Raw genomic sequence first — 14,710 nt, 5'->3', positions numbered from 1 at the left:
GCCTCCCCCCTTGCTCCTTTATATACAGGGGCAGGGGGGCACCTCTAGACACACAAGTTGATCAGTTGATCTCTCTCAGCCGTGTGCGGTGTCCCCCTCCACCATATTCCACCTCGGTCATATCGTAGCGGTGCTTAGGCGAAGCCCTGCGTCGGTAGCAAAATCATCACCGTCACCACGCCGTCGTGCTGACGGAACTCTCCCGTGAAGCTCTGTTGGATCGGAGTTCGCGGAACGTCATCGAGCTGAACGTGTGCTGAACTCGGAGGTGCCGTGCGTTCGATACTTGGATCGGTCGGATCGTGAAGATGTACGACTACATCAACCGCGTTGTGCTAACGCTTCCGCTTTCGGTCTACGAGGATACGTGGACAACACTCTCCCCTCTCGTTGGTATGCATCACCATGATCTTGCGTGTGCGTAGGATATTTTTTTAAAATTACTACATTCCCCAACAACCGGGCTGTTTGGAAATCCTCATACCCATACCAAATATGGGGAGGATACGGGGATGTCCGGGCAGCCCTCCACGTAGGATGCAGCCCACCCAGATAATATTTTCTCCTTCTTTACTATTTCTCTCTCCATCTCAGCAAATCACATGCATTTGACCGGGCAATTTGAGAAGGATGTATGGGACATGCTTGCATACATGCACAAAATGGAGGGTCAAAATGAACAGGCCCGGTCATTGACCCGTATGTCCGCTGACGTTTGGAGATCAATGTTAGCCAATCGTTATTGTAGATGCTCTCACTTGCTTGCTGTAAAAATGGTTAACTAGAGTCAAGATCTTGGACCTTCACATATCAACTCACTTACACTTTTGTTCTCACTTTGTGTTGAAGGGTTAACCAAGATGTGCTACGTTTGTCCCTAAAAAAAGATGTGCTACATTTGGAACCCATGTGTGTACCATTTGCTCAGAGTTTTATTGAACTCTCGGTGAAAATAATCCCACCGTCCGGGGATTACAACCTTTTCCTTTAAGAAGCAATGTTTGCGCAATTGGGCCCTAATTCAATCCATTTCGTGCAATATTTGACTTATAATTTGATAAATACAATCTAAAAATTTACACGATCGCACACATAGAGAGAGTACCCAAAATATACAACATCAAAACACCACAACCGTATGGCAACTTTGCAAAACATTCTGAACTGAAACGAATAGTTCTTCTCAAAATCCCAAGCTCAGCAAGACAAGTAACACTCCTGCCAACATTGTCGTTGGTAGGGTGAAAGCTTGTGCATTGAATGCCGAGCTTGGCGACGAGGTAGGCGGGGGCACCCCTTCTTGTGTGGAGCTCTTGATTGGGCATGCGTAGTTGCAACTGCTGGGATCGACCACCCTGTACACTCCCTTGCTGGTAAGCAAGTATAAGTCCTTGGCGTTGTCCTCGCCGAAGGAGAAGATGTAGCCCAACGACGGCAGCGGGCTCTTGGCCGCGACGTCGCACGGGATCGGTGACGTCTTGGAGCAGCCGAATGTCAGCGGCGTCACATTATACACCCCGCTGTTCTCCGGCGTCTCGATCCCCGACCACATGGACTGCGCATACAGGTCCGCGTAAATGTACCTACACACACGCAAGGACAAGATGAAATTAACACAATACACACGCTTGTCACGGTCACAAATTATGCCATGAAAGCAACAACAAAATGAGGTGGTGAATGAAGTCAATCGAGGGCTGTAATTATTACCTGCCGTTGAGGCATGGGTTGGTCATGGAGCGGTAGACATAGCCGCCGATGATGGAGGCAGAGCCAACGTTGTTGTTGACGGTGTTGTGGGCGTAACCCATGACCGGCATGATGGCGTTGATGGAGTCGACCGAGGTGTTCCCACCGGGAGTTGACAACGCTGGGTAGGGCTGGGGGCCCTCGAACACGCGCCACCCGTAGTTCCCGCCATTCACCACTAGGTCGACTTCCTCATACAAAGACTGCAAACTCACACGGACTTCATCACGAAATTAGTAACACGGATTGTGGTCATAAAAGCATGGGGATACGAGAGGTTACCTGGCCGACGTCGGCGCAGAAGAAGTAGGACGGCTTTGCGGAGTCGAAGCTGCAACGCCACGGGTTCTTGAAGCCCATGGCGAAGACCTCCGGCGCGAACTTGGGGTCCATGGAGAATGGGTTGTCCTTGGGGATACCGTAGTTGCCCCAACTGGGAGTGCTGTTACCAGCTGCACGCAGTAGAAATTTGTATATGAAAAATTGGGCACTCTGACCGTTTGAATTTGAATATAAACGTGAACTATACACAGTTGCCATCAAATATAAAACAAGTGGTACTGATGGATTTCAGTTCAAGATCACTCTTCATTACAGTTTCAATTGCTATATTCATGTTCTTTTTCAAAAAAGTAAAATAAACTGGTGACTATCAAACTGGATGCATTATATATATTTTTTGGATAAAGTAAATTGAGTTTATAGTTGCCTTACTTGGCATGTCGTTGACGTCGATCCGGATGATCTTCCCGAGCAGGGTCCCCTTGTTCTGTGCGAAGTTCCACGGGTCGCCGACGCTGCCGCCGTCGCCCATCATGAAGTACATGTAGCCGTCTCCCGGGCTGAAGAGGATCTGCCCACCGTGATGGGTCGTGAACGGCAGCCCGAGCGTCATGATCCGCCTCGCCTCCGTCGGGTTTGCAGAGGTTGCCTGAGGCAACAAACGGCCGCGCATCAGCACCGAAGCAAATGCACACATCGCCGGACAAGAATTGACATGATGGCGTATGTACTTTCGAAGGCGAGCCGGAGGACGAATTGGCGGTGTACTCGGCGATCACGTTCTGGTACTGGCAGGGCTGCGCGCCGTTGTCGGCGCCGAGCTTGGACGGGTCGCAGCCGATGTCGGAGTTGCAGGCGCACCTGCCAGAGCACGATGCCGATTGCGTTTTGTCGCAGCTGTAGGAGACGAAGAACCGGCCGTTCTTATCGAAGTCCGGGTGGAAGGCCATGCCGAGGAGGCCGAACTCGTTGTCGAAGTGCACCTCGTCGGTAATGTCGAGGAACGGGTTGGCCAGGTCCAGCTCCAGCGGCTTGCCGGAGCCCTGCGGCGGCACGGTGGCAAGGAATACCTTGCCGGCCTGGTTGCTGAGGAACACGCGGTTGGAGCCGTCCGGGTGCGCCGCCATGTTGAGGTACGAGCCGTTGCTGACGCGCTCCAGACACATACCGTTCACCGGCGGCACGACGCGGGTCGCATTGAACGCCGCGGCCTCACCGTCGAAGCAGATGGACTCGCCGCCCAGCGCGCCGCAGAAGTCGCCCTCTGACTCCCACACCTCGGCGAGCTTCGGCGCCGATGCGCCACCCTTGGGCGGCTGGAACGGCGACGCCGGGATGGACACGTCCTTGCAGGTATCCCACACCTTCGCGCAGTACCCCGTCGCCGCGGCCACGCCGCTGACACGGCTCGACACGCCGGTGCTGTTGCATAGCAGTGGCACCGTCCGAGGGCTTGTCCCGACGGTGAAGAGCTCGCCGGCGTACGGGTTGCATCTCTGCAACAACAACATCCCCATTGTCTCAGTGGCAGAGCCTTCCATGCACATGGTAATTCAGTCCAGCGAGTGAGCAGGAAACCGTACCGCGCAAAGGATGGACTTGACGAGGTCGCCGCACGGCGTGCCTGAGATGTTCATGGCGGCAAACTGCCTCCGGACAGCGGCGTCGTCCGTCGTGTTGCAGCAAGCAGTGCCGTTGTAGCCGCAGAAGGAAAGGGACCCGTTGACCGCCCTCGGGAACGCTGCTCGACATGATCGAAGCATAATAATCACAAACTGCTCGGAGAAACAACACAAAGAAGCTGCAAGAAATCGACGGCATACTCGAGTCCATGCACAGTTTCGCGCCATGGCTGTCCTGGGCGGCGAGGAGGAGGACAACGGTGGCGATGGATAGTATCGCGGTCGCCATCGACGACGACCTCATGGTGCCTCGATCGGGAAGGAGGAGAAGATGGGAACTTGCTCAGGTAAGAAATGGGGCCGACGACTTTATGGAGGCTTGTGAGGAGGCCGGAGTTGACCAAAGATTGGGATTAGCAAGGCAATCAATGGACGACATGCTGGATAATGGAGGCTTGAGGAGGCAGGCGTTGACAAAATAATGAGATTTTTTTTCAGCCGACCAAACAATGGGATTAGCAAGACAATCAACGGACCACATGCTGGATAATGACAACTATGACCGTATTAAATTATAGGATATGGGCCATCCAAAGGAATCATGTGAGATGAGCATTACTCTGAACTATGAACTAAACTATAGCATATAAACTGCTGATGGATTAAATTAAACTAAACGATAAAGCTAAAGGACGAACGTACCCAAATTATTTTGGATGAGGGTTGAATCAAACAACTAACTAGGCGCCCATATACGTGTGAACCACGTTCGAACTGAGTGAACCGGCGGTTGGGCCTAGTGGCGGACCATTATGTTATAGGGTGTCATTAAAAAAAACCACCAAGATAGTTTATGAGCGCATCTCCAACATGGATCCCTAAAATGGACCTGGTAGCCGTGCGTATAGTTAGGCTACTCAGGCCCTCCCCAATGCTTCATCTTGTACATATTCTAAGGCTGTCATGTAGGCCAAAAATCTGATGTGGCAAGGTAATAAAGAGGAGCGATGTGAGTTTGGTGACCCAGGAAGAACCAATGCAAGCACATGAACCTAGGCAAAATCAATTAAATGAAAAAAATCCACCAATAAATGGAATAGTTTAGTTGCTAAAGCATTAAATAAGGGGAGCTTAGCATCAACAAGTGAAGCATCTATGCATTGTGGACATTGCTAAACTTTTTAATATGGTTAGCACCTTATCTAAGCATTTATACATTGGAAGTGGCCTCATAGTGGGGAGTATCATATACTCCCTCCTTTCTGGTTTTGGGCTTATCTTAAAATTTTAGTTTTCCCATTTTATAAGTCTCAATTTGATTGTTCTCCATCATATGTTCAAATTTTAAGGTGCAATAAATCATTGCATGCAAGTATTAAGAGAAAATTGACCAATGCATGTACTTTATGCATGCATGCATTGCAATTAATGCATTGATAAACACAATTTTTTGAGGAAAACAAGCGAATTAATTGAATGGTTTTGCAAACTATAAAAATTGTTCCACCACTCACCATCTACCTTGGTTGGTGAGATTTTTGAATTGAGCCCTATAAACCGGAAAGGAGGTAGTACTAGTATCATGCACGTGATACTAGTGTATGACACTACCTTCAGGCTAGCCATAGTGGGGGTAACATAACTAGTATCATGTACTTGGGACTCATAAACATGCTTACATGGCAGATAATTAAAGAAGAGAAAGGGTCATAGTAACATAGGTAGATACCGTAACATAATAAATGTTATGCTACTATGTGTCATGCATGACAATAAATGAGACCACCTATGATACTACTTTATGATACTATGCATTATGGATGTAGTATCATACACGAGTATCATATGCATGATAATAGTATATGTTACTCCCCATTATGACCAGCCTCATAGTGCACAATATGATAGAGTAGTAGTATAATAGATGATCATATTTATTATCATGCATGACACAAAGTACTAGCATAACATTTAACATGATACGGTATCTACCTGTGTTACTCTAACCCATTCTCTTTTCTTTGATTCTCTGCCACATCAGTATGTTTGCTATTCCCGAGTGCATGATATCAGCTAAGATACCACCACTATGGCCAAACTTATATGGAGCCGGCCATCCAACCCTAGACATCAAACGCGGGGACACATTCCAAATGAAATTTAAAAAATCCGAACAAAATTCATGCAAACGGACGATTTTCAATTAAACATGACCAAATTCATTATATTATCGACACATTTCACCTAAACAAAAGTGAACGTCACTTTGTAACCTAGTCTAAATGTTTGCCGGCCGTGACAGTGTCCGTGTCACACATCCTGACTTCTCCAAGTCCGGCAAGCTCAGCGTCCTTGAGCCTAGGAAAGTGAAGTTGCTGGAGGCAAAGAATAGGATGTGGGGCACAACCTACTTGAGACCCAAGACGTGCCGACAACCCATGCCCTACTCTTTCTCGCTGGATTCCGCCGTGTCGACTATGTCGAACATAGACGGGCGAGCCTCATGGTCGTTGCACTGGGGCGTGAGCTGTGGAGGTGGCGCGGCCAACGCAGAGCAAGCGATGCCCATGGTCGGATGCACCTCCTCTTCATCGGCCTCCGCGTCGAGCTTGTGAATAGGGAATCTTTATCCGCCCATAGGACGCGCAACCGTCATCACTCGCAGTAGATGTCGCGCGCGTTGCACATGGACTGATATATCACACTACTAGGGAAAAACTTATACATAGAGGATTATCAGTAGTGTTGGTTAAAACTACGCGCTACTGCTACTTACCCGTAGCACAGGGTCACATAGGGCGCTATTGCTATTGTGATAGCAGTAGCGCGGCTTCAGGAAAATGTGTTACTACTATAATTCCCACACTGTTGCCGACATGCTAGGCATAGTAGTGGCGAGCTTGAAGAACACACGCTACCGCTAGTGTGTAGTAGTAGCGCGTCTTCGGGGAAGAGCGCTACTCCTAGGTTTGCACCTTGCAACATGGCGGGCCCCACATAGCAGTAGCGCGTGTTGCAGGAGCGCACTACTGCTACGTTTTTTAGCCCACGCTGCTGCTAAAAGTAAACCAAATAAATGAAGATAAAATAAACCAAAAAGAAAAAGAAAATAAAATGAAAATAAATAGAAAAGTAAATGAAAATGAAAAGAAATAGAAACATGAGAAAGAAAAAAAGAAAATGTAAATAAAAATAAAATAAAAAGAAAAAAATAAAGGAGAAAGGCATAGTAGTAGCGCTTGTTTTCAACAAGCGCTATAGCTAATGTAGAAGTAGCGCGTTCTGAAGACCCGCGCTATAGCTAAGTTTGACTTAGCCCTGCGCGGGCGTCCCTCCTTCCCTCAATTCCCCATTCTGTTCTCGATCGCTCCTGCTGCCGTCTCCTGCATCCCTCGCTGCCGCTGCCTCCCTCGCCGTCTCCTGCCACCGTCGACGCCCCCTGGAGCCACCAGAGTCGCGCGCCCTCGACGGCACCGGAGCCGCCCTCGATGCCACTAGAGCCGCACACCCTCAACGCCACCAGAGCCGCCCTAGCCGCCACCTCAGCCATAGAGACCAGTGCCGATGCTGGCGAATTAGCTGGTATAGAACCGAAACCGAAGAGGATATGGTGCCCAAACCAGCTCGGCACTGCTAGACTGGTGGTCACGGCTGTGGACCCCGGCAATTTTGAGCCAACAAAGCCTGTGGAAGTGCGCATGTGCTCCGGCAATCAAGTAGGCTGCATCCTACGGGAAACTGCCACCATCAACGATGAAAAATTAAGGAAGATGCGAAATATGGAGCACTCACTCCTAAAGAAGCTGCACCAGAGATTCTTGTTCCCGGTTCGACATGAAATCGAATATACTCGACCGTGGAAAGACCCGACAATGAAGAATATAAACAAGAGAGGAAATGGTATCTTCGTTTGCCGAACAAGGCAGTCAAAGCAGAGGTAGCTACCGCAAGAGAGGAAATGGTATTTTCATTTGCTGCCTTGATTTCGGTTGTCATCAATTGGACCAAGCAAAATCCAGATAAAGAGGTAGCAGACTCTCCCCTTCCCAGCTTCGTCGGGAGAAGCTCGTTTAGCATTGCACCAGCACCTGCTCACGCAACTGCGCCTGCTCCGACACCTGCTCCCGACTTTGGCGTGCTCGGCGGGGCTTCGTCTTTGGCTGAGCTCGACTCCCTCACGGTAACTACCTGTCACACCAGCCCTCTTCAATATATGTATGATCTCCCATTTCCGTTGCCTTTATGTAGGATCGAAAGTAGGTCTAGGGGGTTATTAGACTACTTGACCAAATAAAAATCTAACCTTTTCCCAATTTTAGTTGTGGGCAGATTTTAGCAATTAGCACAAGTCAAGCAATCAACCTACACATGCAATTCGAAGAGTGTAGCAGCCGAAAGTAAAACATTGCATATGAAGGTAAAGGGAAGGGTTTGGAGAGTGAAAATTCAATGGAGACATGGATATTTTTGGCGTGGTTCCGGTAGGTGGTGCTATCGTACATCCATGTTGATGAAAACTTCAACCCACGAAGGGTAAGTGTTGCGCGAGTCCATGGAGGGCTCCACCCACCAAGGGTCCACGAAGAAGCAATCTTGTCTATCCCACCAGGGCCATTGCTCACGAAGGACTTGCCTCACTCGGATAGATCTTCACGAAGTAGGCAATCTCCTTGCCCTTACAAACTTCTTGGTTGAACTCCACAATCTTGTCGGAGGCTCCCAAGTGACACCTAACCAATCTAGGAGACACCACTCTCCAAAAGGTAATAGATGTTGTGTTGATGATGAACTCCTTGCTCTTGTGCTTCAAATGATAGTCTCCCCAATACTCAACTCTCTCTCACATATTTAGATATGGTGGAAAGATGATTTGCATGGAAAGCAACTTGGGGAAGGCTAGAAATCAAGATTCTTGTTGCTGGATTGGAATATCTTGATCTCAACACATGAGTAGGTTGTTCTCTCTCAGAAAATGTAGGCTGATAGTGTAGGAATGTTTTGATGGCTCTCTCACATATGGAGAAGGGGGTGGAGGAGTATATATAGCCTCCACCCAATATCCAACCATTACACACATCTGACCCAACTCAGTCAGACCGAATAGATGAACTCGGTGAGACCGATTTAGTTCAAAATGTGAACGTTGGGAATCTCGATGGGACCGAGTGGAACAACTTGGTGGGACCGGTGTGCTAGGGCTTAGGGCAAACCTCATCTCGGTGTTGCCAATTGCATCAACTCGGTGAGATCGAAGTGAAGTGATACGTCTCCAACGTATCTATAATTTTTGATTGTTCCATGCTATTATATTATCCATCTAGGATGTTTTATATGCATTTATACGCTATTTTATATGATTTTTGGGACTAACCTATTAACCTAGAGCCCAGTGCACGTTTCTGTTTTTTTCCTTGTTTTTGAGTTTTATAGAAAAGGGTCCAATTGACATGCCAATTTTTGATGATTTTTTATGGACCAAAAGAAGCCCCCGGAGTAAAATAGTTGGGCCAGAAGAGTCATGTGCCATCCAGGAGGGTGGAGGGCGCGCCCTACCCCCCTAGGCGCGCCCCTGCCTCGTGGATGACTCGGAGACCCCCTGACGTGAGACCGACGCCAAAAATTCCTATAAATACAGAAACCCCCGAAAATAAACCTAGATCGGGAGTTCCACCGCCGCAAGCCTCTGTAGCCACCAAAAACCAATCGGGACCCTGTTCGGGCACCCTGTCGGAGGGGGGAATCATCACCGGTGGCCATCTTCATCATCCCAGTGCTCTCCATGACGAGGAGGGAGTAGTTCACCCTCGGGGCTGAGGGTATGTACCAGTAGCTATGTCTTTGATCTCTCTCTCTCTCTCGTGTTCTTGATTTGGCACTATCTTGATGTAAAGCGAGCTTTGCTACTATTGTTGGATCTTATGATGTTTCTCCCCCTCTATATCCTTGTGATGAATTGAGTTTTCCCTTTGAAGTTATCTTATTGGATTGAGTCTTTAAGGATTTGAGAACACTTGATGTATGTCTTGCATGGGATACCTGTGGTGACAATGGGGTATTCTATTGATTCACTTGATGTATGTTTTGGTGATGAACTTGCAGGTTCCGGTGACCTTGGGAATCTATGCATAGGGGTTGGCACACATTTTTGTCTTGACTCTCCGGTAGAAACTTTGCGGCACTCTTTGAAGTTCTTTGTGTTGGTTGAATAGATGAATGTGAGATTGTGTGATGCATATCGTATAATCATACCCATGGATACTTGAGGTGACATTGGAGTATCTAGGTGACATTAGGGTTTTGGTTGATTTGTGTCTTAAGGTGTTATTTTACTATGAACTCTAGGGCTGTTTGTGACACTTATAGGAATAGCCCAATGGATTGATCGGAAAGAATAACTTTGAGGTGGTTTCGTACCCTACAATAATCTCTTCGTTTGCTCTCCGTTATTAGTGACTTTGGAGTGACTCTTTGTTGGATGTTTAAGGATAGTTATAGGATCTAATTATGTTATCCTTGTTGAGAGAACTTGCACTAGTGAAAGTATGAACCCTAGGCCTTGTTTCCTAGCATTGCAATACCGTTTTCGCTCACTTTTATCATTAGTTACCTTGTTGTTTTTATAATTTCAGATTACCAAAACCTATATCTACCATCCATATTGCACTTGTATCACCATCTCTTCGCCAAACTAGTGCACCTATATAATTTACCATTGTATTGGGTGTGTTGGGGACACAAGAGACTCTTTGCTATTTGGTTGTAGGGTTGTTTGAGAGAGACCATCTTCATCCCACGCCTCCCACGGATTGATAAACCTTAGGTCATCCACTTGAGGGAAATTTGCTACTGTTCTACAAACCTCTGCAGTTGGAGGCCCAACAACGTCTACAAGAAGAAGGTTGTGTAGTAGACATCAAGCTCTTTTCTGGCGCCGTTGCCGGGGAGGTTAGTGCTTGAAGGTATATCTTTAGATCTTGCAATCGAATTGTGGGAGTCCTGGATTAGGAGGTCTCCGGACAATCGGACTATCTCCATTGGCCGGACTGTTAGACTACGAAGATACAAGATTGAAGACTTCGTCTCATGTCCGGATGGGACTCTACTTGGCGTGGAAGGCAAGCTAGGCAATGCGGATATGTGTATCTCCTCCTTTATAACCAACCTTGTGTAACCCTAACCCTCTCCGGTGTCTATATAAACCGGAGGGTTTTAGTCCGTAGGACGACAACAACTACAACATACAATCATACCATAGGCTAGCTTCTAGGGTTTAGCCTCTCTGATCTCGTGGTAGATCTACTCTTGTACTACCCATATCATCAATATTAATCAAGCAGGACATAGGGTTTTACCTCCATCAAGAGGGCCCGAACCTGGGTAAAACATTGTGTCCCCTGCCTCCTATTACCATCCGCCTTAGACGCACAGTTCGGGACCCCCTACCCGAGATCCGCCGGTTTTGACACCGACATTGGTGCTTTCATTGAGAGTTCCTCTGTGTCGTCGCCGTTAGGCTTGATGGCTCCTACTATCATCGATGGCGATGCAGTCCAGGGTGAGACTTTTCTCCCCGGACAGATCTTCGTGTTCGGCGGCTTTGCATTGCGGGCGAATTCGCTTGGCCATCTGGAGCAGATTGAAAGTTACGCCCCTGGCTACCAGGTCAGGTCTGAAAGCTTAAAGTACACAGCCGATATCCGTGGATACTTGATCCTCGACGGATTCGAGCCTCTGCCTTGTGCGTCACGCGGTCACGATGAGTACGATTTAGCTCTACCATCGGATAGTGTTCAAGAGATCGCACAGGCAGCCGCTCCGACCCTCAATTCGGAGCCAGGTGCGCCTTCCGCGGACGGGTGGATGGACCCCGCCACGGAAGCATTACCCTTAGCAGCGATCGAGCCGAACATCGACCTTACCTTGCACGAGAGCCGTGTTGTTAAACTGCCGGATCCTTCTCCGGCCACGGACTCCGAACCGCCTGCGCCCGTTCCTATCGAATCCGATTGGGCGCCGATCATGGAGTTTACCTCCACGGATATTTTTCAGCACTCTCCCTTTGGCGACATACTGAACTCATTAAGGTCTCTCTCCTTGTCAGGAGGATCCTGGCCGAACTATGTCCGGCAGGACTGGGATGCGGACGACGAAGAAATTCGTGGCCCACCCACCACCCACTTAGTAGCCACTGTCGATGACTTAACCGGCATGCTCGACTTTGACTCCGAAGACATCGACGGTATGGACGACGATGCGGGAGATGCAGAGGAACCACTGCCCACAGGGCACTGGACGCCCACTTCACCACATGACGTATACATGGTGAACACACCAAAAGAAAATGACGACGAGGAACGGAAGGATGCAACGAAGGGTTGTCCCCTCGAGAAGCAGTCAAAGCGGCGGCGTAAACGCCGCTCCAAATCCCGCCTCGACAGAAACAACGATCATACAGACCCAGCGTTAGAGCAGGGGGAACCATTGCCGGACCACGGCAACACGAAGGATCAAGCCGAACAACCTGACTCTGTCAAAGATAATAGTCCGGACGACTTCACACCGGACAGACACCCGGAGCAACAGAATGCCCGTCAAAGGCTTGTTGCCACCGCGAGGAGTCTAAAAAAGCAGAAGCAAAGACTCAAGGCTGCACAAGACACACTCGGAATCAGATGGAGCAAAGTACTCAACGCAGCAGCGAAGTACGGTGGTAATCGCCCCACCAAGAGCTACCCGAAGCGGAAGTTGCTACCCGAATTCGATGAGGAGGCCTTAGATCCCCCGCAACCAAAAATTAAAACGGCCACCTGGCCGGATAGACGACCTCACGGCCAACATAGAGCGGCAAGCAATGCCGCACATAAGCCAATACGCGATCCACGCGAGGGCTCGCATCAAAAGGACGGCGCAACCAGATCCATCTACGGACCACGCAGGCGCGCTCCAGCATACGATGCAACACAACAAACATCCGAACACTACGGTACACCCAGATACAGGGGTGCCACACACCCCCTATGTTTCACCGACGAAGTACTGGACCATGAATTTCCAGAGGGATTCAAACCCGTAAACATAGAGGCATACGACAGAACAACAGACCCTGGGGTCTGGATTGAGGACTATATCCTCCATATCCATATGGCTCGAGGAGATGATCTCCACGCCATTAAGTATTTACCCCTCAAACTCAAAGGGCCAGCTCGGCACTGGCTTAAAAGCCTCCCCGAAAGCTCCATTGGAAGCTGGGAAGAGCTCGAAGACGCTTTTCGGGCAAATTTTCAAGGGACTTATGTCCGACCTCCGGACGCGGACGATTTGAGTCATATAACTCAACAGCCCGGAGAGTTAGCCCGAAAGCTTTGGAACAGGTTCCTTACTAAAAAGAACCAAATAGTCGACTGTCCGGACGCCGAAGCCTTGGCAGCTTTTAAACATAGCGTCCGTGACGAATGGCTTGCCAGACACCTCGGCCAAGAAAAGCCGAGAACAATGGCAGCATTAACAAACCTCATGACCCGCTTTTGCGCGGGTGAGGATAGCTGGCTAGCCAGATGCAGCACCAGCGACCCCAGTACATCTGAAGTTAGAGATGGAAACGGGAAATCACGGTGCAACAACAATAATAAACGCCGGAATAAAGAAGACAACACGAAGAGCACGGCAGTAAACGCCGGATTCAAAAGCTCTCGGCCAAGTCAGCAAAAGCCGCCCTCTAAAGGCGCCAGAGACGAACTGTCCAGCCTAAACAAAATTCTGGACCAAGTATGTCAGATCCATAGCACCCCCGGTAAACCTGCTAATCATACCCACAGAGAATGTTGGGTCTTCAAGCAGTCCGGCAAGCTCAACGCCGTACACAAGGGGGAAGATACACCAAGCGAAGACGAGGATGAGCCTCTCAAGCAAGACACTGGGGAACAAAGAAAATTTCCACCAGAAGTCAAAACAGTAAACGTGTTACACGTGATAAAGGGGAGAAACAAAGCGGCACTCCCAGATAAATATGCCCAAGGGCCTATCACCGCGGAGTCCTGCCACTGGTCGTTTCAACCGATCACTTTTAACCATCGGGATTACTCAGCAAGTATCCGGCGTGCAAGATGGGCTGCCCTGGTATTAGACCCAATAATTGACGGATACCACTTTACACGAGTCCTGATGGACGGTGGCAGCAGTTTAAACCTGATATACCAGGATACAATCCGCAAAATGGGGATAGACCCAACGAAAATTTGCCTAAGCAATACTACCCTTAAAGGAGTAACGCCAGGCCCAGGGGCTCATTGCACGGGCTCCCTGCTACTAGAGGTTATATTCGGCTTCCCCGATAACTTCCGTAGGGAACATTTAACATTCCACATTGCTCCGTTCCAAAGTGGCTATCAAGCACTACTTGGACGTGAAGCTTTCGCTCGCTTTAATGCAATACCGCACTACGCTTCCCTTACGCTTAAGATGCCCGGTCCACGTGGCATCATTACAGTAAATGGAAATATTAAGCGATCCCTGCGCGCCGAAGAGAGTGCGACTGCCTTGGCAGCCGCACACTAAAAAGGGCCTCACCAGCTAAAGCATTTGATAGGTCGTCAAGACCACGGACACGGTTAGACGAGTCCGGCGCAGCCATATGTAACTCACACAGGTTTGATAAGCCACACCCCTATTACAAATACAAGGGGCTCAACGCGCGCAGACAAGTGGCAATTTTTACTCATCTTGAATTATACATGGTTTCTTCAAACCTACCTTTTTGCACGACAACTTTTCACCTAAGTTTCTCTCTTTTACAGATGACCATCGTGCTACACCCGTCCAGGATACGGCACAACGGAGACACAGGCGCAGACGTGCAGCAGGGACCCGCCCCAAGGATTCTTTTTAGATTAAGACCCTGCGTCAACCTTTTTTACTGTCTCTTGTTGATACACATCCCTCGGATTCTCAGTACAATTGAGAAGGATGCTGGCGTCTTGGCATGTGGCCACGTCAGAATAATGCACGTACCTGGACACCAGGGGCTTCTTACAAAGGGCACTATTTAGGCCCGGTTTATA

The 14,710-nt window shown here is 48.9% G+C and overlaps 1 protein-coding gene across 2 annotated transcripts; it reads right to left on the bottom strand.

The window, feature by feature from the left end:
* Positions 1–908: 908 nt before the first annotated feature.
* Positions 909–4,109, bottom strand: LOC123150915 (HIPL1 protein). 2 transcript variants are annotated; one of them, XM_044570722.1, is made up of 7 exons: positions 3,855–4,109; positions 3,615–3,772; positions 2,763–3,527; positions 2,464–2,680; positions 2,032–2,201; positions 1,711–1,952; positions 909–1,583 (listed from the first exon to the last, which is right to left on the bottom strand). In XM_044570722.1, the coding sequence occupies exons 1-7, from the start codon at positions 3,955–3,957 to the stop codon at positions 1,184–1,186; spliced, it is 2,055 nt and encodes a 684-aa protein (XP_044426657.1). In that variant the 5' UTR covers positions 3,958–4,109; the 3' UTR covers positions 909–1,183. The 2 variants fall into 2 exon arrangements, with proteins under 2 accessions (XP_044426657.1, XP_044426656.1); XM_044570721.1 differs by having other exon boundaries at positions 3,615–3,896.
* Positions 4,110–14,710: the final 10,601 nt, after the last annotated feature.

The sequence above is a fragment of the Triticum aestivum genome, chromosome 7A (assembly GCF_018294505.1).
Source record: "Triticum aestivum cultivar Chinese Spring chromosome 7A, IWGSC CS RefSeq v2.1, whole genome shotgun sequence".
NCBI lineage: Eukaryota > Viridiplantae > Streptophyta > Magnoliopsida > Poales > Poaceae > Triticum > Triticum aestivum.
This window is presented reverse-complemented; position numbering and strand designations above follow the sequence as displayed.

Excerpts from the sequence above, each read along its gene's own strand:
- LOC123150915 (XM_044570721.1), bottom strand. The coding sequence starts at position 3,881 with ATGGCGCGAAACTGTGCATGGACTCGAGTATGCCGTCGATTTCTTGCA. Across the intron at positions 2,681-2,762 it reads CCTCCGGCTCGCCTTCGAAA|GCAACCTCTGCAAACCCGAC; the intron begins GTACATACGCCA and ends TTGTTGCCTCAG. Across the intron at positions 1,953-2,031 it reads TCTGCGCCGACGTCGGCCAG|TCTTTGTATGAGGAAGTCGA; the intron begins GTAACCTCTCGT and ends GTGAGTTTGCAG.